Source organism: Mya arenaria, chromosome 8, assembly GCF_026914265.1.
Source record: "Mya arenaria isolate MELC-2E11 chromosome 8, ASM2691426v1".
Taxonomy (NCBI): Eukaryota; Metazoa; Mollusca; class Bivalvia; order Myida; family Myidae; genus Mya; species Mya arenaria.
Genome location: NC_069129.1, coordinates 31436007 through 31460235, shown reverse-complemented (window position 1 = coordinate 31460235; position 24229 = coordinate 31436007). Strand labels below are relative to the sequence as shown.

Sequence of the window (24229 nt, the reverse complement as noted above, 5' to 3'; positions counted from 1 at the left end):
TTTAAAATTTAGCATGTTTGTTTTTAATCAAGTAATCTTAATGTACATGGAAAGTTATAAACCATTAAACGTTGATTCATGTTCAATTACCCACAGTAACAAGTTTCCATAAAACAGCAAGCAATTCCTTATAGCATTATTATTGCTAGAGTTGACATTAGGTTATTTGTATTTGACAATCAAACAAACCCATACAGACAGACCCAGCAGGAAACTGACTTGACAAAAACTTGATCTGTCTTATCAACATAGATAATATACATGTATAAAGACATAAATGCCACACCTGAGACATCAAAAAGATACAAGACCTAGACAAACTGTCATATACCATTTGCAAACCATTATTTTAGAGAACAATACATCAACAGTTAATGTTAGTGTCATAAGACATGCATTATAAATGTAAGGGAAACAACTCTTGAGTTGTGGGAGATGATCCTTCATAACCGCCGAAAGCTAACTGAGGCCAATGAAATGCACCTTTATCTTAATTTACTAATAACTTTCCTTATTCTCACCTTTATTCAATGTCACACTGTTGCTTTCACCAGGCCCTTTTCTTCAATGTCATGGATAAAAATTCACCCCTTTATCCAATGCCACTGCTTTTACCTCTGTATTCAAAGTCCCTTACATGCTTTCACCCCTTTATCTAATGTCACTTTCTTACCCGCATCTCTTTATTTAATTTCAACCCTTTCACCCTTTGATTCAATGTCACTGCTTTTACCCCTTTATTTACAATTACTTTCTTGCTTTCAGCCCATTATTTAATGTCACTTTCTTGCTGGCATCCCTTTATTCAATGTCAACCCTTTCACCCCTTTATTCAATGTCACTACTTTCACACTTTTTTCAATGTCTCTTTCTTTTCTTACAAACATCTCTTTATTCAATGTCTCTTTTTTGCTCTCACCCATTTATTCAATGTCACTGTTTTCATCCCATTATTCGATGTCCATTTCTTTCTTTCACCCATTTATTCAATGTCACTGTTTTCATCCCATTATTCAATGTCTCTTTTTTGCTCTCACCCATTTATTCAATGTCACTGTTTTCACCACATTATTTAATGTCCATTTCTTTCTTTCACCCCTTTATTCAATGTCACTGTTTTCACCCCATTATTCAATGTCTCTTCTTTGCTCTCACCCCTTACCCTTGTCAATGTTTTCACTCCATTAATTAATGTCTCTTTTTTGCTCTCATCCCTTCATTCAATGTCACTGCTTTCACACATTTTTTCAATGTCTCTGTCTTTTCTTGCTTTCACCCCATTATTCAATGTCACTTTTTTGCTCTCACCCCTTCATTCAATGTCACTGATTTTATGCGTTTATTCAATGTCAATACTTTTATCCCTTCATTCAATGTCACTGCTTTCACACCTTTTTTCAATGTCTCTGTCTTTTCTTGCTTTCACCCCATTATTCAATGTCACTTTTTTGCTCTCACCCCTTCATTCAATGTCACTGATTTTATGTGTTTATTCAATGTCAATACTTTTATCCCTTCATTCAATGTCACTGCTTTCACACCTTTTTTCAATGTCTCTGACTTTTCTTTCTTTCAACCCTTTATTCAATGTCACTGTTTCCACCCCCTTATTTTATATCCTTTTCTTTCTTTCACCCCTTTATTCAATGTTACTGTTTCAACCCCATTATTTTATATCCTTTTCTTTCTTTCACCCCTTTATTCAATGTTACTGTTTCCACTCCCTTATTTTATATCCCTTTCTTTCTTTCACCCCTTTATTCAATGTCACTGTTTCCACCCCCTTATTTTATATCCCTTTCTTTCTTTCACCCCTTTATTCAATGTTACTGTTTCCACCCCCTTATTTTATATCCCTTTCTTTCTTTCACCCCTTTATTCAATGTTACTGTTTCCACCCCATTATTTTATATCCCTTTCTTTCTTTCACCCCTTTATTCAATGTCACTGTTTCCACCCCCTTATTTTATATCCCTTTCTTTCTTTCACCCCTTTATTCAATGTTACTGTTTCAACCCCATTATTTTATATCCCTTTCTTTCTTTCACCCCTTTATTCAATGTCACTGTTTCCACCCCATTATTTTATATCCCTTTCTTTCTTTCACCCGTTTATTCAATGTCACTGTTTCCACCCCATTATTTTATATCCCTTTCTTTCTTTCACCCCTTTATTCAATGTTACTGTTTCCACCCCATTATTTTATATCCCTTTCTTTCTTTCACCCCTTTATTCAATGTTACTGTTTCCACCCCATTATTTTATATCCCTTTCTTTCTTTCACCCCTTTATTCAATGTTACTGTTTCCACCCCCTTATTTTATATCCCTTTCTTTCTTTCACCCCTTTATTCAATGTTACTGTTTCCACCCCATTATTTTATATCCCTTTCTTTCTTTCACCCCTTTATTCAATGTCACTGTTTCCACCCCCTTATTTTATATCCCTTTCTTTCTTTCACCCCTTTATTCAATGTTACTGTTTCCACCCCATTATTTTATATCCCTTTCTTTCTTTCACCCCTTTATTCAATGTTACTGTTTCAACCCCATTATTTTATATCCCTTTCTTTCTTTCACCCCTTTATTCAATGTTACTGTTTCCACCCCATTATTTTATATCCCTTTCTTTCTTTCACCCCTTTATTCAATGTCACTGTTTCCACCCCCTTATTTTATATCCCTTTCTTTCTTTCACCCCTTTATTCAATGTCACTGTTTCCACCCCATTATTTTATATCCCTTTCTTTCTTTCACCCCTTTATTCAATGTTACTGTTTCCACCCCATTATTTTATATCCCTTTCTTTCTTTCACCCCTTTATTCAATGTTACTGTTTCCACCCCATTATTTTATATCCCTTTCTTTCTTTCACCCCTTTATTCAATGTTACTGTTTCCACCCCCTTATTTTATATCCCTTTCTTTCTTTCACCCCTTTATTCAATGTCACTGTTTTAACCCCATTATTTTATATCCCTTTCTTTCTTTCACCCCTTTATTCATTGTCACATTTGTGCATTCTCTTGTTAATTAACCTCTTTGATTTCATTCATAATCATCCCTGTATAACCCCCCCCCCCCCCCCTACACCCCCACCCCCTGAGATGCTGGTACCCACCTGTCTTAGCTGATCCTGTGACAGGAGAACCACGGTGTTGTCCAGCAACTCCGCCTGGTCTCGGCCTTGTCCAAGAACATCACCATTCTCAAGGGTTAGACTGTAAATATAATTCACACATACAATGGGAACAAATCCAAAATGTCACCTGTCTCTGAGCTGGTACCAGATTGCAACTCTGCCTGGGCCGGTATTCTTAAACCATCTTCAACTCATTCCCTAACTTATTATAATAACTCATATTAATTTCCTATTTCAAGTACTGGTAATATAATACATTTTTTTGACAATGTCAAAAATACTTTTCATACAAGTTTATCCAAATGTATTATTATATGTAAAAAAAACACATGTATTAATATAATTAATTTGACTATAATTATAAAAAAATAAGAAAAAGATTTAATTTAGAATAGGCCTTGGTCATTACTTTTAATAATTTGCCTATCATAAATAAGAAAAATGAATTTTCAAAAACACTTTTATTACATGTGTATTATTTACATGATTTAAAACTTAAATTAGTAAAATTAATGGAATAACTTTTTACTGACAAATTTGAAGTATACTGCCTTCTCATTGGACAACAAATTATGTTGACCACTAAATACTAACATTTCTCAAAATATTATATAGCTTAAATTAAACAATAGGAATATTGTTCACTGAAAAATAGGTAGATCTATATAGATGGTAATAGATGTTTATACTTAATAATTTAAGATGTTTAATGAATATCAGCTCAAAGCTTAAGGCTGGTCTCTGGACAGATTTTTTAATGATTTTTTTACATGGCAAATCCTTCAGGGGTTAGTAGAATTTCAAAAAAAAAGCAGTATGTAACGTCTATTATTTTAGACTAGTAGGTCCCTGCCATGGTCTTTCTCACAGGATAATTTTTAAAGATTGAACATAATAAGCCATTGCTTAAGTGGAAAATAAAACAATCATTGTAAAAGGTTGTTTTGTTATGCACTTATCTTTCACAAATTTATACAAATTACGTCAGCTTGATTGTAAATATACATATAAATCATTTTCATAAAGCTTTTAGAATAACGCTGTCCCTCATTATCACAAAAATGAAGTTGCATAAAGTTATGGTTGAAAAATAATACACTCAGGAAAACTAGAAACGTCCCTGTTTTATAGCCGGTGAAGCTTTGTCTGTGTAGTTGCTGCATGTTCAATGTACATGTATTTTAAACCCTGGCGATGTTCAGAATACGATTGTGTACAGTTTACCCGATATGCAACGGTTTACATATCGGCCAGTAACCGCAACGGTCATTTGCAAGTTTTGCATGTGCACGCTATACATGTCATCCATATGTTGATTCAGTTCATGTCGTACCATTCATGCGATAGGGGCTATTCTGAAAATTAAATTTTTTCTTTAATTTTTCACTGTTTTCGATATGCCACGGCTTAGCGAAAACGAGCGAAATCAGGCAATTGGGATGCTTGCGGGTGGGATGTCTGCCAGGGTAGTCACGTGTCGGTTCGGGTGCTGTCAGAATGCATCCCGGTAGCAGCAGACTGGGGCTGTTAAAGACCAGCAGTGACCTGGTAGGCCTCGTGTAACAACGGCTAGAGCAGATCGTTTCATTACGTTGACGCACTTACGTCAACGTCAATTGGCAGTCACAGGTAATACGGTGTCTCAGGGAAGACCATTCCCAACCGGTTGCGTCGTAACGCCCAACCAATCAGGGCACGCCGCCCGTACTCTGATCAGATAATGACCCAACGTCACCATGCTGCCAGGCTGTTATGGGCGCGACATCATCTGATTTGGAGAAGGGCTGACTGGAACCGAGTTTTGTTCACCGATGAATCTCGGTTCACAGTTAGTCATGCTGACGGAATATTACGGGTATACAGGCGTAAAAATGAAAGATTCGCCGATTGTTGCATTGTTGAGAAGAACAGGTTTGGGGGAGGGAGCGTAATTGTCTGGGGTGGGATCATGGGAAACCGGAAGACAGATTTGGTTGTTGTACAGGGCAACATTAATGCACAGCGTTATGTTGCAGACGTGCTAAATGCATATGCCTTACCATTTATTCGTCAGCATGGTCCTGGTGTAACATTGATGCATGACAATGCCCGCCCTCATGTAGCCAGGGTCACCACTCAATTTTTGCAGCAAAACAATGTCAACGTCATGCCATGGCCCGCGGTTTCCCCGGATCTCAACCCCATTGAGCACATATGGGATCAGCTGGGCCGCAAAGCACGAGCTAACCATCAGATTGACAATGTTCGCGATCTTACACGGGCGTTACAAAGGGAATGGAGGAATTTGCCCGACGCATTGGTATTGCGTTACGTCGATGCAGCGTAGGATCATTGCATGCATTCATGCAAATGGTGGCCACACTCGGTACTAACGAGATTTACTGGATGTGCCACATTTCTTATTGAAATTTCATCTCTAAACATTCAATAACACCTTTCTGAGTTTTGGGATTTTTGATTTTGACCCCTACCTTTCTTGACCGGTTATCACTCGAAAAGTTAACAAGATAGCCAGTTGTTATTAATTGGTTTTGAGACCGAAATGAATGAACTTGTTTTTCTATTTTGATTCAGTAACCCTTTTGGTTTCCGATAAATCTTTCCTGAAATATGGAGGGACGTTTCTATTTTTGCTGAGTATATGTGGGAGGAATGTTAATTTTTTTACTACTACAAATTTTGTGATAATAGGAAATATCTATTAAGTGTCCACTTATGTCATTTCGTTTGGTAAATATTACATACTTCGAACATTTAAAATGACAACGTAATGTCAAACCATCATTTTTAATAGAGTGCAAAATTTAATGTTCTAGAGACATCCAATAATATAAGCTTATTGTTACAGGTCATGCTTTGTAAAGACAAGGTAATAAATATCTCGGTGTTAATGGCCAATAGCCATAAAGAGCATTGTTTCACACGCTGATATATTTTTCAAAAATAAGGCTACCTACACAAAAGTACAATAATTGATAATAAAACTATACTAATAAAGACATACTTATGGAAAACTACAAGTCATTTTTTTATCCAAAAAAAAATAGCCTGAGTTTCATAGCTATAAAAAATCATGCTCCTTTTGAATGGAGATTTTGCAAACCATTGGTTCATACTAATTTATTTTAGCTCAATTTTGCACACAGCTGAAAGCTGATATAAAATGGTATCGAATTGTTTCAGTGGTGGATCTGTGGTCTAGTGGTAACACATTTGACTGTCAATTCAGGTGCAGGCCGCATAACTAAAAATAAACTACTAATCATCTTCCAGGAGGGACATTAAATGGGAGTCCCATGTGAAAGTGCTATACAGTGGTGCACGTTAAAGAACAGGGTAGCTCTAACCAGGGTTACGTTCTGTCTGTGCACTATGCTCCGAAAACATAAAATAACTAACAATCTTGTTGGAGCACTCGCCGAATGGGCAAGGCCCAAGTGTTAGTATAAATAAGCTTACATACACACTTCATTGGCAGAAACTAGTACTGTGCCCCTTTTCGAGAGGTTATCAGAAAGTTCCCCTGGCGAACAGATATATCATTAGACATCTTTAACCCTCACTCTCACAGCAGCTTTCGGCTACCTAGATCTTAATAATGACTTTGAAATATCAATAACAAGTTCCAATAACAATATTTCAACTGAAAAAAGTTCATTTGCAAAAGCTTTTTCCTTATAAAATTAAACACCCATTCGCAAAATGTTATCGGAGAATGTGGTCTTGGAAAAGCTGATTTACATGTAGGTAACCCACTCTTCCCGGCCAGAAATCGAACATGGCACTCCTTAATGTGCTAACTATAATTACTATAAAGACAAATCAGATAAGAGACTATATCCCGGAACAACAGGTTTTCGACCGCCTAAGGATTATTTACATTTTAATCATAAATAAGTGATAATAAAAAATAAATGTTTGTGTGTACCATTTAAAGCAATCATTCATCTTTCAAAAAAACAAAACATCTGTTTCAATCGTCTGTTGTTTACATTTTGAATCCAAAATGGCGGCTGTCACATGTTGTATTTGACCTAGATACCTCTACTGTTATGGTTAACAATTGGAGCTTATTTTTACCGGAAGTGACGCAAAATAGAAGTGTTTTACCATTTTTAGGAGGCGGTCGAAAATAGGTTGTGGTCGAAAATAGGTTGTTCCGGGATATAGTAAACATTACAGTCAACTTATACTGGATTGTATCGCTTCCTTTTTGATATTTGTTTGTAATCATGTTAATTTATCTATGCCGTTGTGCATTCTATAATGATTGTTTTGATGGCCATAAGCTATATATGCATGTATCTAAATAAATGTTCTGTTTTGTTCTGTTCTGTACAACCCTGCTTGTCATTATGTCAGTCTTACCTTGGCAGAATGGTTACAGGAGGTTTTGTCTTGATCATTCCGACTTTTTTGAGGACCCCCTCCAAATCCCCGCCCGCCAGCCGCCATAAGTAATACACCTCTTCCATGCTCCTCTCAGACAGGTGGTCGGTGTTATAGTCTGTTTGTTGTATGAAAAGATAGTAATGAATAAAACAAATCCTCTGAGCTAAACCCACACAACAGGGCTTAACTGAAAAATATCTTTATTTAATCATATGCAACCCTTTTTTATCATCGAATTATTATGCACCAGTCAATTGTAACCACGGCCTCCACAGGTCCGAACCATACTGGGCAAGCGGGAGAAATGGGCAGTGTTTTTACCTTCTGGTGGCTCGCAGTGCCGAGTGAATGCAGTGGTTTTGTTTATGCGCTGAAAATAGTGGGGAATGGACTTCTTTAATATAATTTGTTTATTTTACAGTCCATTCAAGATAATTTTAGTTAAGTAATGTTAGAAACATGTTTCTTTCAATCAGATCTAATATTCAGAGAATTCAAGATTGTCTTTTATCATGGTTATTAATGAATCCATCACAGATTTTTCCTAAAAACCTAGTAACTGTAATTATTATACTTTGGTGGTATTCAAATACTCGGGAAGCACTCAATGGAAGTGCACTACTTTCACGAGATGTCGACGGCATTATTTTAACAGTAATTTTAAAAGCACCACTTATTTTCGAAATTGTTAACCATCAGAAGATGTAGAAACTAAATGGCACGGAGTTGCATCAGACATCATTTTAACTTCAGGTTTTTCAGTGCTAGAGATCTGATATTGAACAATCATGAATGATTTTTAACTGTTATTTATAATGTTAAAGAAATCGCTATATCTAAGTGTTTCTCGAAATGCATCATGGAGGTTAATTGTCACAGTTATTGTTTTCCTGTTTATCTTTCTTTTTCAATTCAGAAGTCGATAGTAAATAGTTGTCTCCCTTTTGAATTTTCTTTTCGAATAAGATGTTAGGCCTCATGAAATTTCTCAAAATTCTTATGCGTAACAGGCTTTAAAAAGTAGTTTTTGTCAAAAAGCCCAATGTATTCCCATATACTGATTTTACTAAATAAAAAAAAAGTTTATTGTTTTTATCATAAAGCTAAAAAAACTAGTAATAATCAATGATGAAATAGGCATTAAATAAAAATAATAAAACAAGGATACACAATCTTTCATATTTAATGAGATATCAATATTTTGTCTTTTAAAGAGATTACAGAACAGAATATATATTAAGCTTATAATTCATTCTTATCAGTATAACACTATAATTACACATAATGGCAGAAATTTGCAGTTTTGCACAGTAAAATACATAATTATATGTGATATCTTTACACTTTAAGCCATTTCAGCCACTTCAAAAATTCTGGAAACGAAATTTTCCCATTGCCTATGGCTTTGAAGTCACTTTCGCGATCGCTAGAGGCACCAAGGTCGTTCATTAACTCCTCAAACTCATCAGAGCTGATAGATTGACTTTCATCTGTGTCATATTTCTTGAACATTTCCACAGCTTTGCAAAGTACATGATATCTTGCCTGATCATTTATTGACTTAAGCTTTTCATCACTGCGCAGCCATTGTTTGAATTCGTCGAAGCAGACGGAGGAACTTCCATCTTTATCCAGTAAATGTATATACACTTCAGCTTGGCTGTCGGTCATTCCAAGGTCAGTGGTCAATAATGTTGACAATTCATCTCTGCCTATCTGACCACTTTGGTCAGCATCATACTTCGCAAAAAGGCTCCTCAAAACTACATCAGGTGTATTTTCATTAAAATAGGATTGAGCCATGCCTGCAAAATAACCAAAAAAAAGGGACATTAAATATATGAAAAACTTAGTGTTGTTTTTCACTATGCTATTCAGAATGCAATAAAAGTCTTATAAACTGTACAGTAATTAATTTTAAAGGAACATTATTTATATTACTTAGATTTATATGTCTCTACTTAACCTGTATTTTACAGGTTGATGCAAAAAAACTGTTATTCATTTTAATGCATTATTATGTTAAAACTCATTTCACTGATGATCAAAACAAAAAAATCATATGATTTACATACAGATAAAAAGAAATTATTTTAACACTTTCTCAACTTGAATATTTGTTCCCATGTAGCTTTTAATTGAAAAATATCAACATTTATTAAGGCTAATATTTTTTTACTGTACACAAATAATGTATGCTTTGTTTTTGTTTTGATCATTAAAGTTAAATGCGTTTAACATAATAATGCATTCAAATGAAACAATAAAAAAATGCATGAACGTATATCGCGCCTTTAAAACAGAAATATCATGATTCCAACTTTCTAAAAAACATCATTTTACAAAGTAAAGTGTATTTTACAAACTACTTGACAAAGATTAACAAAATACCTACCTAAGTAGTGTCCACATGTGTGAATGAATAGATAAAACTTGCTAGTTTAAATGAGAGTGTAGAGTATGATTCATTATCGACCGCAAAAATAACGACCTGTGATGATGTTAATATTTCAGGTTCATGTTCTATACACTCCAATAAATATTGGATTGATTATTCGCTACCAGATTTAAAGTACCAGTGTGGAACACAATTTGTGACCCCCCCCCCCCTCCCCACACACAATTGCTATCATGCATTTAGATAAAAACTGTTTTTTTCCTTTATTTTGGTTATTCATATACGAACCTAGTGACCTACCGGTAGTTTGGTGTTTAAGAAATAAAGCATGATTAGGGCACAAGGGAGACATTACCACTGAATTTATTTCAGAGAAAAGCTTATCACAACCATAAAATATTTTGAGCAATCCCCTGAAGATTCATTTTGACATCTATATTAATGTCAGCTGTGACCTAAGCACAGATGAAGTGCCTTATTTTTATACTAAGATATTCTTGTTATAGGGACTACACACCAGATGGTCCCAAAATCGGCAAATACAGTATTTCCTCAAAACAAGCCTAGAATTGTCAATGCAAGCCAGTATGAGGCCAATAATACATCATTTTATATTATTAAACGAATAAACGCAATAATCATGTTGCAGTTTCAGCTGAGTTCCCAGTTTAGAAATTGAGCAAAATGGTTTCCCAGTTTAAAAAAGCTCAGGATGATTTTTTTGCAGACAGCTTCAAGGCATGTGAATGTTTCACACAATAAACTGTCAATAAGCGTTTTAGCAACTTGCTGTTATTATCAGCAGAGTTAACTTCTTTCAAAAATTCCTTTGATCAATTTCATCACCAAATTGAATGTTCATGACAGATCTGGGTCCGATTTTTCTACAGCAGTTTGCCGATATGTCAGTTTTTATGGGAACCCATGAAGTGTGTATATTAAGCATGTGAAAGTCCCATGATTAGTACAGATAAATATACTGACGCTTATTTTAAACTAACTTGATTTTATGTGTTGGACAACCGCAGTAAATTTTGAATTGGAAAAATGCACAAAAAGGATGCATGTGTCGTAAGCGATGTGGAACATCAGTAAGTAAGATTCAATGTGTTGTACACAGCGATGTCAATTTTATGTAAGTTTTTGACATTTTCTTTTATTTTCTTGCAATTGTATTATTGGGTGTTATGTTCCTTTAAAGTGGATAGGGCATTTGAAGTATGGCCCATTAAAGGTTGTTGGTATGTACTTAAAAATTGCTATACTTTACCTTCATTTTTCTCCTGTATTAAGCATACTTTTTGTGTTATATCTCTTTTAGAAATACTTTCAAATTTAAGAAATAAATTTCAATCATGCTGAAAAGAAAATTGTTTTAATTACAGTTGATTATTGAATATTTCTTTTAAGTAGAATGTTGGTTTGATTGAAAGTAATTATGCTTTTTAGTTAGCAATTTTCAATTGTTCATGGTATTTAAATATGCTAGTTTTCTCTGCTTATTTTTCTTGCATTGCAGGACTTCGCTTTTAAAGCTGCACTCTCACAGTTGAACATTTTTGACAACTTTTTTTTATTTTTTGTCTAGGAACAAGCCAATTTATGTAAAAATGAATGGAAACCAGTGATATAAGATTAAGCTGACAAAATCAGATCGGATTATGTCATAATTAGGGAAATGAACACAGTTGGGCCAGTACCATGGAGTCCTTCACACTCCACACCCTTTAAACCAGCCCAACTGCATTCATACCTGGATAATGACATCAATAATGCAACTCATTCCTGAATTGTAGTTACAGGTGCATTTATTATCTTCTCAGTACAATGAGTTGCATCATTGATTGATTTCCATGGCCATGCCCTAGTCTGCATATCACCTTCCAGGAACTGGTTCACGTTTTATCGCAAAAAATCATGTTTGTGTAAAATGTGAACAAACTGCTTGAAGCAATGATATAACAACATTACAATATCGCATTTAAAAGCTTCATATTTTTAATAAGTTAAAAATATGACAAAATTCGCTCTTTTTTGTCAGAAAATTATTTTCTAATGTGTATCTCACAAAATTGCCATTTGCGGTGGCCTGTCTGTTACAGTACAGGAAAAGTAAAATGACTCGCATTCAACAAAGATCTTAAAAAATTAAGGCCAATGTAAAATCCTTAAGTGAATCCCTTCAACAAGCAACAACCAAATAATATATTACTTATTCATTTTTGCTTTATCATAAAGACAAGTCCGTTACCTAGGTTAATCAGAATACCGTATTTTCTCGACTATAAGACGGGGAAATTGGGTCCCGATTTTTACCCCCAAAGTAGGGGACCCGTCTTATAAGCGAGTCGATAAAATATTAAATAAAGATTCAAGTCAAAATCAGTAAAATTTTACATAGGGTATTCGTCTATCCAGTATATCGTCTGCTGATACAAGTATGGGGCAATTAAGTAAACAACAACACGAAATCTCTTCACACAGTGTACCGTTATATCTGCATTTTTTCTCATGGCGCGTGTCAGTATAATTAGTTTGACAGATATATCAAATCAATAAATTGGAATCTTAATATGATGTAGGTACCTAACTGTCAATTGATTAAGCAAACAAATGACAATGCGAATATGAATCCTTTATGTTCGTCACCAATCAAGGGACAATATTGCCTAAAGCATTATTGCTGAACAAACACATGCCTCGGCTTTTCGCAGTTATGTTATTGAAGCCATTTATTTTGCCGAAGAACTTCATTGGTGTCTTCAATAAAAAAAAACTAAAACATACATATGTTGTTATTGATTAATTATTACAATTCCGATAAGTAACGACCTGTCCTGCAAACTTGTGTACTAATTTTTAACCTACCTCCAAATAGAGAGCTCACAGTTGACCGCCATTTTCTTTGAGTAAAACAAAAACAGTTACCGCGAAAGTCGATAATTGTCCGTTGAGCTTGAACATTTTTACAAATTAGGAAGAATTTTAGCATTTTAGATTTGCTTAAAAATTGACCCCGTCTTATAAGCGAGTCGAAACAAAAAGCACCAGATATCATGGGCAAAGTTAGGGGGCCGTCTTATAAGCGAATCGCCTTATAGTCGAGAAAATACGGTAGCCCTTGTGAGGCTTTATAGTGGTGCTCAAAACCAAGACAACTTCGGTACGAGGAGGACACATGACTTAATTTTCAATCATTTATACAAGTCATAGGGTGTTAAATTTTTTTTGTCTGTTACCATTGAAATTAATGAACCTATTTTTTCCACCCCACCCTACACTTTTGACCATATTGTGGATTTTTTTTGCCGTAATTTCCAAAGAATGTGCAATTTTTTAGTAAACATGTTAAAATTTTATATCAATAGTAATATACACTGATATAGGTTGGTTGTGGAAACCCATTTCTCAAAAAAAATAAATAATGGTAGGTATTTTAAAGCTGCACTCTCACAGATTGAATGTTTTGACAACTGTTTTTATTTTTTCGCTTTGAACCAGGCAATTTATGTGAAAGTGCATGGAAACCAGTGATATAAGACAGCTGACAAAAAATCAGATCGCAGATTTTTATATTTTAGTTCAAAAATGGATTTTTTATGCATTTTTCTTAAACCGTTAGTAACGCTTTGTGCCATAAAACTAATTTTCGAACAGAAATATGATAATCTGCAATCTGTTCTCTTGTCAGCAGTCTTTTATCACTGGTTTGCAGATATTTAATTTACGCTCATTCATTGGCTCATTCAAAGACAAAAAATCAAAAGAGTAGTCAAACGGTAAAAATGTGAGAGTGCAGCTTTAAAATGAATGAACTTCTGAGGCAATAAATTCAGTAATAAAAAAACGAGAAAACATTTTGGTTGTGGGTATTTCTGTGCATTGGGCATCAAACTATTTAAATAAAATTACCTGAAAGGGACTCGTTCATGTTTTATTCCCAAAAATTAGTTTTCCAGGTTATGTATCTGAAAACACTCATTAGATCATTGTATTACTCTTAGTAACTCCATGATATTGAAATTGCAAAAAAAAAAAAATACAAATAAAGTTTTTAAAAAATATTTTGATTTTAGTGGGGTGTGAACACATGCCGACAAAGAAAAAATTAGAAAACAGATGCCTTAACCACTTGCCCAAAATGACATATACACAATAATGATGGATATTTTTACCTTTAAGCAACACATTGCTAACATCATGTGATTATGTCCTTCAACCAATCACACAACAACGAATCACTAAGCCATTAGTAGCGCTATTGAAATTTTTTGTCTTCAAAGACAATATTTCACCAAATATCAACATTAAATGCTGCAGTGTTCCAGCTGTCAGTATCTAAGTTTTAACACTCCTAACGATTTTCCACATTTTATTTCATAATAAAAAAGAGAGTGCATTTCACAAACCATGAGCAAGTCCCTTTAACAATACAAATTCTGACTTATTCAGAAACTTTAATCTTAATAAATGACACTTGATGGTGTCAAAAGCATTAAATGATGAGAGTTTCATCACCATGATGATATACAAGGGCAGACTACAGGTAACGGAGGATTCACAATTTTTTCATGTCCAATGTTAATCGGTTTTAAGTAAAAATGGTCCATAACATATAAGATTAAGTAAAGGTCTGACTGCTTTTAAATAAAAGAGTGCCGTGGAGTCAACACCAATGCTCAGTTGGAAAAAGGGGCATAACTCACCAAAAATAATTAAAGCCAGAGTTATGGGCCTTGCTGTACATTTGCATCTTCACTATTTTCTCTGGCAACATATGTACCAAGTTTCAATAGAAAATCTTTAAAGTTTACTAAATTATGGTCAAGGTGAATGTTTTTGAATGCAGACGAGTAAGCAATGGCTATGACAATACCTAAACAAAGGGAGCTAATGAATTGAACAATTTACCTTTGTCATCCTCAGGAAGGGTAGGTAACTCTAGATCTTTGCATCTCAACTCACTTGTAAACAAATGGTAACCATTTCGTGGAGTCAACTGAAACAGGGTCATGTACATTTAAGTAAGCATTTAAGTGGTTAAAATAATTCATTTCATCTACAAACTGTTAAATTGTGGGGAAAAAAAGTGTCTAAAATGAAAATTGAAAACAGACTAATAGACATGCAATATGAGTAAAAAATTAACAGATTTTAAAGAAGAGGATATAAATTGCAAGCCCAGTGCCTTACAAAGACAAAAGCACCACAAGGCGATGTCAATGATTTTTTCTCAAAGGAGCATTAAGGGGCATCACAATTATTGGCCTTTCTACACATTTGGATAGATTAATTCAGAGCTCCAAATATGCAGCGATTTACACAGTTCAAATCACAGGAAATGCTATTAAAACTATTTTTAAGTGCATTAAAAATGGTAACAAAGCAATAGTTTATGCAATTATTGAGATAACGAAGTGTGTCTCATTTATGGTGTTTGGCATTAAGTCATCATTACGGCATTGGTCGTTATCGCACTTGGAAAAAAACGGGTGGTACGGTAAAAAAAATTCAAGCATTGTTTTTATAAATTATAGAAGTCCTTGATGAGTAATATACGTCACTAATCATTCTCGAAAAAAAGCTACTCTATAAAGTATTTCGTATTATACATTTTATATTATAAAGAAGAAACACACATGACTTCTACAATAATAATTGAATACAGTCATGTAGGGTCATGTAGGTTTAGAATTTAACATTCAAAATATATATACTGTGAAATATGCAACTTTTCCCCTGTTCACCAAATTGGCTTTCAAATTACTAGGTCAAAAATATTATTTTCCCAAAGCAAAAGCCTGAATACCTAATTGGAAAAGAAGTGGGTAATACCCAGTTCATTAAAAAAAAATATACCAAGTTTGGTCACTTTATGTCAAACCTATTTAAAATAGTTCACAACTAAATGTAAGTTTGATGGTGCCTGCCAAGGCACCCACATGATGATCATCAATGCTGCAAAGGTACCGTAAGTGACACAATTATTTTGTTGACAGTCACCTTGACCTTCAACAGAGCAGAGACTGAAATAATTCTAAGTGAAGTGTATGGAAGCTTATTTATACTCACACTCAGGCCTTGCCCATTCGGCGAGTGCTTCGTTAAGATTGTTAGTCATTTTAGGTTTTTGGAGCATACTTCACAGACAGAATGTAACCCTGGTTAGAGTTACCTTGGTTCTTTAACGTGCACCAGTGTATAGCACTGTTACACAGGACCCCCATTTAACATCCCTCCCGGAAGACGATTAGTATTTTTAGTGATGCGAACCTGCGACCCCTGGATTGATAGTCAAGTGTGTTACCACTAAACCACAGATCCGTGGTTTTGTTCAATTGAATGCACTTGATATGTATATGGGAGCCTCTCCAAATATTCCAAAACGTTTAGACTAAAAACTCTTCAAATGTTCTTAATATACTCCATGTTGATATCTACCGCTTCACCTGATTAAAATCAATAAAGGCTGACTGCTGATTTGCTGAAATAAATGTACTTGAAAACTTGAGAAAAACTGCCTTCTCGTTAGACAAAAGAAGATGTTAACCACTAACAATATTTTTGTGTACATTTGTGGGCGACAAAGCTAAAAATTAATTTGAAATAAAATGTTTCAAAACAACAGCTATATTTTTTTTGTTCCCAGTACATTAAACATTTCAAGGAAAATGCAGTAACTCTAAATTAAGTGCTGCCACTTAAATAAAATTGCATCCAGGAAACACAATTATTTTAACTGTTGCACTGACGTTTGAAAACAGGATTTTTTAAGTCGCAGAATAATAAACCAGTGCATTGCTTTGTTGCATACAAACTCCATTAAGGCAAGCTAAATAAGTATTTACATCTACACAAAATTGATGCATAAATCTGATTGGTGCTGATATTTTTCTAGACACAATTTAGAGAAGATTTTACTTGTGTTTTGTTTTACCATTCAATTGTTCATAATTCAAAGCTTCATTTTCCTTAACTAGTTTTGTATTTAAATTAGGGATGGTAATGAATAGTAAAATTGTTACTTGAAATAATCTTCAGCTCCAATACTGGAGTGACTTAAGAAAAAAAATTGGTTTTCAGAAAAGACATGCCGAAAAACTTTGTTTAAGTAAAGCTTTAAGCCAAAAATATTAATTTTCAAACGTAAATATGAAAAAAAGGCTTAAAAAGGATTTGCCAGCATTCTTATATCACTGGTTTCAAGACATCTATGCAAAACATTTACTCATTCCTAGACAAAAAATAAAAAAAAATGTCAGTTTGTGAAAGCGCAGCTTTAATAGGATGTCGGTGAAAAAGCAAAATTTATTTCAGTCGTGCATGATTACAGAAAATTATATGTACAATCATGGCAATGCTACTCGTTTAAATACTGATCACATGGAAATAAATTTCAATTAAACATCCAAATCGAACAAATATCCTCTACAACGTCAATTCTTTCGTAGCTTCTCCGACCGACATTAAAAATAAAAGTTCAGAATGATATTGCCAAAGAAATTACTTCATGCAAAGACATTATAAATAAAACATACTCCATTTGCAGTTCGAATGTTTTCACAACATTCAGGGTCATTCTATTTGATTCAAAATTCAATCTACTGAGAACAGGCATATATGAACAGGTCATACCCATTTTGGCAACAGCCAGGGGTTGTTTTATTATTAAATTTCAAATCAGTGAGGACAGGCACATATTAGCAGATTTTTACCCTTTATGGCAACATCAATGGACAAATTATTTTATTCAATTTTCAATATAGTGAGGACAGGCATATATGAGCAGATTTTTACCCTTTTTGGCAACATCCATTAACATATTATTTTATTCAATTTTCAATATTCTGTATCATATCATGTATAGGACGCTAGCATAGATAGGACGCAGGCCAAAAAATAGTTGAAAAACCCTTAATATATAAGATAGGACGCAGCGGAAAAATGTCAAAATCGGAGCCGAAAAATTGAGGTTGGTAAAGTATTTATAACATATATTGAAGTAAAAAACAAACAAAAAATTGTATATAAGGCATATTTCGATAACTGTCTTGTGTATTTTGATAATTATCGTCATATTTCGGTAATTTAGCATACACAACAATAATATAAGTCTTGACATTTTGAGAACATTCACGCATATTATAAGACTTATACAAATGCCGTAATAGTCCCGACACGCCTTCTGACTGACAGTCAACCGTTGCAATAGTTCCGACACGCCTTCTGACTGACAGTCAACCGTTGCAATCGCAGCAAAACTGATGATTGTTTTGATAAGGCTTGTCGCTGCGCGGATTAAAGCATGTCGGCCTAATTAATGCGTGTCGGTAATTAGCCTTGCCAGCGAAAGGCACGTCGGGCAAGTGCGAACAAACAACCATACCGTATTACCATCGCAGTAGTTTGTTTTATTGATGTTTTTCTAATGACAGACAGCGGGTGTTTTTCACACCTTCGCACATTTGAAAAGATTTGATAGTGACAATAATGCTACTTTGCGTTATGCACATTCCTTTATTAATTTTTTAAAACAGTAACATACAACAAAATGTTTTGTAAAATATCGAAACATTAAAATCATGAACAACGATTAATTGATATTTACCTCCTTTCCCGATTTTCCGTTGCCATTATAACTCAATCCAGTTAAAGTGCTGACTCACATCAAGTTTTTGTGAGTAGCGTCCCTTTTGTAAAAAAGTAAACACTCATGTTTGTTTTCAATTTATTTCTCAATAAATCATTTATTTCAAGTAAACATTCAATATATTTCTGCGTGTGTTAACCTGCGTGATTTTACCTATGTCAGTTGTTCTCTTCGGTGACGCAGTACAGATACTTACTATTACCGCGTTCTTGCCCGGTCCGATATTTTCGACCTGAAATGGACTAGGGGAAAAAAAACCCAGATGAAATTCTAATAGCATAGAAAGGACGCAGGCAATTTTTAAGACGAGAATTGGGGGGTAAAAAAAGTGCGTCCTATGCATGATATAATACGGTACTGAGGACAGGGATATATTAGCAGATTTTTACAGGCATATATTAGCAGATTTTTACGCTTTTTGGCAACATCCATGGACATTTGATATTATTCATTTTCATCTCAGTGAGGACATGCATATATTAGGAGATTTACCCTTTTTTAATAAGATCCAGGGACATTTTATGTTATTCAATTTTCAATTTAGTATATATATATAAAATTATATTAGCAGATTTTACCTTTTTTCAGAACATCGACGGACATTTCATATAATATTCATTTCAATGAGGACTGGCATATATTAGCAGATTTTACCCTTTTTGGCAACATCTAAGGAAATTTCGTATTATTCGATTTTTATTTTAGTGGATACAGGCATAATTATTAGGAGATTTTTACCCTTTTTAGCAACATCCAGGGACATTTTATTTAATTCAATTTTCAATTCAGTGAGAATGGAAATTATAGGCAGATTTCGTCCATATTAACAACTATCTTCTTGATCATTTCATTTTATTAACTTTCAATACAATGACTCTACTGATGAAGGTGTAACGTCGAAATTGGTTTTACATAAACAATTTAAAAATAAAAAAATATTTAATAAAAAAATATTTGCATGATTTTTTATATATATTTATGATTTAGTGAAGTAAAAATTACAACTTAGTGGGGACAGACTTGATTTTATTACAGTCAAATGCTGTTGGCTGGAACTCGAAGGGACCGGCGAAAATACCTCGAGCCTTGCAAAATTCCAGCCAAGCAGGAATGCTTACATTCAGTATAAAGAAATCGGTCTTTTACTTACAGTGGACAATCACCCTATCAGAATAGATCACGCTAAGCATGTTGTGCTCAGGTGAGCTTAAACACACATTGAATTGGATTCAATAAATTCTTTTGCCAAACAAATTTGTTAAAAACCTGAGGTTGACTTCATCCGAATTTAGCATCCTCTCAATAACATTGTATAAAAACCACACAATCATACAGTTGATTCCCATACGAAATAGTTACCTTTTTTAACTTAAGTCTGAGGAATGCCTCATGGGAAAGTAGTTCTGCAGGGCACGGACTGAAATAAATATCATTGAACATATAGAGTCTTATGATCCCCAAAACACAAAACTAACGACGTCATTAATATTCCAAAATTATTATACGTGCGCATACATTTCCGTGATTTTTTCGGATAAAATGTTATTAAAATTGCCTATTCATACCACTTACAGACAATAAAAAAAGAAAACATGTTTGTGTCAGAGTAAAATGGAAATGTATTTTCCCACATGAACACCAAAAGTAAATATTGCACTTAAGTGGCTATGCCAGTTGTGAAACAAAACTGTTGAAGCTCACTCGGTGAAAAATTATTATGCTCTTACAATTAAATAAAAGATTATGCTCTATGTCATCATCATCCTGATTTGTGATGTGAAAGCTAATATCTATTGACATTTGCCCATATTGTATGATGTTCAAATGATGAACTTTGTTCCAGTAAGAGAATGGAACAGACAGACAACATGATCCCTATATGTCTGCTATTCAATGCGGGCAAAATGATCCCTATATGTCTGCTATTCAATGCAGGAAAAACTAGAGCTGTCACAGGAGTGACGAATACCCCCAAATGCCGCCTGGACACAGAAATGGCAAACCATTCCTTTGAAAAGAGGCCATAACTCCAAGGTTACTGCACACTGCATCTTCTTTTATCATGCATGTATTGTTTTATTTAAATCTGTTGAGTACTTTAGAAGTTACACTGCTGACAAGAAAAACTAGCCTTTCATGAGTTATCGTCCGGAAACCGTTTTTCTACTTTTAGTAACAGTGACCTTGACCTTGGCCCCACCAGCCCCAATATCGAACTTGACCTGTATCTTCTGATGTTACACCTGTGTACCAAAAATTGTTCAAATCTGTCTAGCCTTTCATGAGTTATCGTCCGGAAACCGTTTTTCTATTTTTAGTAATAGTGACCTTGACCTTGGCCCCATCAGCCCCAATATCGAACTTGACCTGTATCTTCTGATGTTACACCTGTGTACCAAAAATTGTTCAAATCTGTCTAGCCTTTCATGATTTATCGTCCGGAAACCGTTTTTCTATTTTTAGTAACAGTGACCTTGACCTTGGCCCCACCAGCCCCAATATCGAACTTGACCTGTATCTTCTGATGTTACACCTGTGTACCAAAAATTTTTCAAATCTGTCAAGCCTTTCATGATTTATCGTCCAGAAACCGTTTTTCTATTTTTAGTAACAGTGACCTTGACCTTGGCCCCACCAGCCCCAATATCGAACTTGAACTGTATCTTCTGATGTTACACCTGTGTACCAAAAATTGTTCAAATCTGTCAAGCCTTTCATGAGTTATCGCCCGGAAACCGTTTTTTCTATTTTTAGTTTTCTATTTTTAGTAACAGTGACCTTGATCTTGGCCCCACCAGCCCCAATATCGAACTTGACCTGTACCTTCTGATGTTACACCTGTGTACCAAAAATTGTTCAAATCTGTCAAGCCTTTCATGAGTTATTGTCCAGAAACCGTTTTTCTATTTTTAGCAACAGTGACCTTGACCTTGGCCCCATCAGCCCCAATATCGAACTTGACCTATATCTTCTGATGTTACACCTGTGTACCAAAAATTGTTCAAATCTGTCAAGCCTTTCATGAGTTATCGTCCAGAAACCGTTTTTCTATTTTTAGTAACAGTGACCTTGACCTTGGCCCCACCAGCCCCAATATCGAACTTGACCTGTATCTTCTGATGTTACACCTGTGTACCAAAAATTGTTCAAATCTGTCAAGCCTTTCATGAGTTATCGTCCAGAAACCGTTTTTCTATTTTTAGTAACAGTGACCTTGACCTTGGCCCCACCAGCCCCAATATCGAACTTGACCTGTATCTTCTGATGTTACACCTGTGTACCAAAAATTTTTCAAATCTGTCTAGCCTTTCATGAGTTATCGTCCGGAAACCATGAAATCCGACAGACCGACCGACTGACAGACCGACCGACCGACCGACCGACCGACCGACAAGCTCACTCCTATATACCCCCTCAAACTTCGTTTGTGGGGGTATAATGATCCCTATATGTATGCCATTCAATGCAGGCAAAATGATCCCTATATGTATGCCATTCAATGCAGGAAAAATGATCCCTATATGTCTGCCATTCAATGCAGGAAAAATGATCCCTATATGTCTGCCATTCAATACAGGCGACAAGATCCCTATATGTATGCCATTCAATGCAGGAAAAATGATCCCTATATGTCTGCCATTCAATGCAGGAAAAATGATCCCTATATGTCTGCCATTCAATGCAGGCAAAATGATCCCTATTTGTCTGCCATTCAATGCAAGCAAAATGATCTCTATATGTCTTGCCATTCAATGCAAGCAAAATGATCTCTATATGTCTGCCATTCAATGCAGGCAAAATGATCCCTATATGTCTGCCATTCAATGCAAGCAAAATGATCTCTATATGTCTGCCATTCAATGCAAGAAAAATGATCCCTATATGTCTGCCATTCAATGCAGGAAAAATGATCCCTATATGTCTGCCATTCAATGCAGGCAAAATAATCCCTATATGTCTGCTATTCAATGCAGGCAAAATGATCCCTATATGTATGCCATTCAATGCAGGAAAAATGATCCCTATATGTCTGCCATTCAATACAGACAACATGATCCCTATATGTCTGCCATTCAGTGCAGACTACAAGTCATGATCCCTATATGTATGCCATTCAATGCATATGACATGGTTCGTATTTATCTGCCATTCAATGCAGACTACAAGTCATGATCCCTATATGTATGCCATTCAATACAGACGACAAGCTCCCTATATGTCTGCCATTCAATGCAGTCGACATGATCTCTTTATGTCTGCAATTCAATGCAGACAAGTTAATCCCTATATGTCTGCCATTCATTGCAGATGACATGGTTCGTATATATCTGCCATTCAATACAGACAATGTGATCCCTATATGTCTGTCATTTAATGCAGGCAACATGAAAAGCTGAAGATTTACCGTTTTTCTGGATTGACTGTCAGACACTGCCTCAACAGGTCTTGAGTTGACTGATGCAAGTTCTGGAAAGAAAATGTTAGTATTAATAACATGTCCCACCTATCAAATTGTGTTTTACCTAATGTTGGACCGAAGATTTTCAACAAAAATGTCTATATAACTGCATTGCCAGACACCTCAATTCTACAATGATGAAAAACAACATGTGATCAGACACACAAATAAAACACTACAACAGTTTTCTAACTTGATAATTAACCTTTCAAGGGCAGACATTGCAGACAAACTTTTCCAGTGACCATAAGCTCTCCATTTGATGGGCCATAGAACAACACTTTTTTTTTTCACCTTGTGAACACCAAAGTGAATATTTCAGTCAAGACTACGCCACTTGTGAAATATAAATTTTGTGCTCAATTGGTTAAATACATTATGATTAATCTTACACAGAAACAAATTGTCCTTTATAAATCTCTAGCCTTTTTCTCTCACTAATTAAGGCCAAAGAAAAAAAAATCTTAATATTCTCATCCGAAATTTAAAATAACAAAAGCACCATGGAGCCAACACCGATGCTCTCTTTTTTAAATTTGAATTATGGGCATCACTCTATAATTATTAGAGGCAGAGTTATGGGCCCTGCTGAACATGTGCATATTGTCTCTCTCAACATGTGTACCATGTTTCATTTAAACATCTTGAAAGGTTTTAAAATAGCCAATGTTACAGTTTTAGCACTACGACCAGCAGACGCCATTGCTACCGCCAACTACAATGTTAAACAGATGAGCTTAAAACAATGGGGCAGGTGGTTGGATATGTTGGGGGCGTTTTCAACAAAGAATCACCACTATCATGAAAAGGTTATCCTAATTTCAGCAAAATTTCTTTGATTTTTCGCCAATTCTTGCCAATTTCAAAATAGATTAACATTCAGAGGGGATTTCCGAGATGAAAATCATAAAACAGTAATTGTGTCTTTATGGTTACAAGACAGCGACATTTGCTGTAGGCTTTAAGGAGAATGCTTTATGTTAAAAACAGATTGAATTACATATGATTTACCACAGCCATTAAGTACAAATGGAAATAAGACATTGTGGAAAATTTATTCTGAATGATATTAACAACAGAACAAATTAAACCTTTAAGTTGTCATCGACAGCCAGAATAGTATGAAAATATTATCTATCACTAATAGTCTGGAGGCCAAAGTCGAGAACCCTGCATGGCTGTGTATAGAA

General features: G+C 34.8%; 2 protein-coding genes across 3 annotated transcripts in view; both read right to left on the bottom strand.

Moving 5' to 3' along the window:
- LOC128242687 (TBC domain-containing protein kinase-like protein) overlaps window positions 1-24229 on the bottom strand; it is a 121390-nt gene that overhangs the window by 41918 nt on the left and 55243 nt on the right. Inside the window, exons 9-13 of the mRNA XM_052959941.1 lie at window positions 22986-23047; window positions 19940-19997; window positions 14842-14929; window positions 7509-7647; window positions 3120-3219 (exon numbers count right to left, since the gene is read on the bottom strand). Of these exons, the coding sequence (XP_052815901.1) occupies window positions 3120-3219; window positions 7509-7647; window positions 14842-14929; window positions 19940-19997; window positions 22986-23047 (447 nt within the window). The remainder of the gene's footprint in view (window positions 1-3119; window positions 3220-7508; window positions 7648-14841; window positions 14930-19939; window positions 19998-22985; window positions 23048-24229) is intronic.
- Window positions 8700-10051, bottom strand: LOC128242690 (uncharacterized). Of its 2 annotated transcripts, none has more exons than XM_052959944.1 (2): window positions 9928-10051; window positions 8700-9337 (listed from the first exon to the last, which is right to left on the bottom strand). In XM_052959944.1, exon 2 carries the CDS (start codon window positions 9333-9335, stop codon window positions 8871-8873), a length of 465 nt encoding a protein of 154 aa, XP_052815904.1. In that variant the 5' UTR covers window positions 9336-9337; window positions 9928-10051; the 3' UTR covers window positions 8700-8870. The 2 variants fall into 2 exon arrangements, with proteins under 2 accessions (XP_052815904.1, XP_052815905.1); XM_052959945.1 differs by lacking the exon at window positions 9928-10051 and adding an exon at window positions 9825-9845.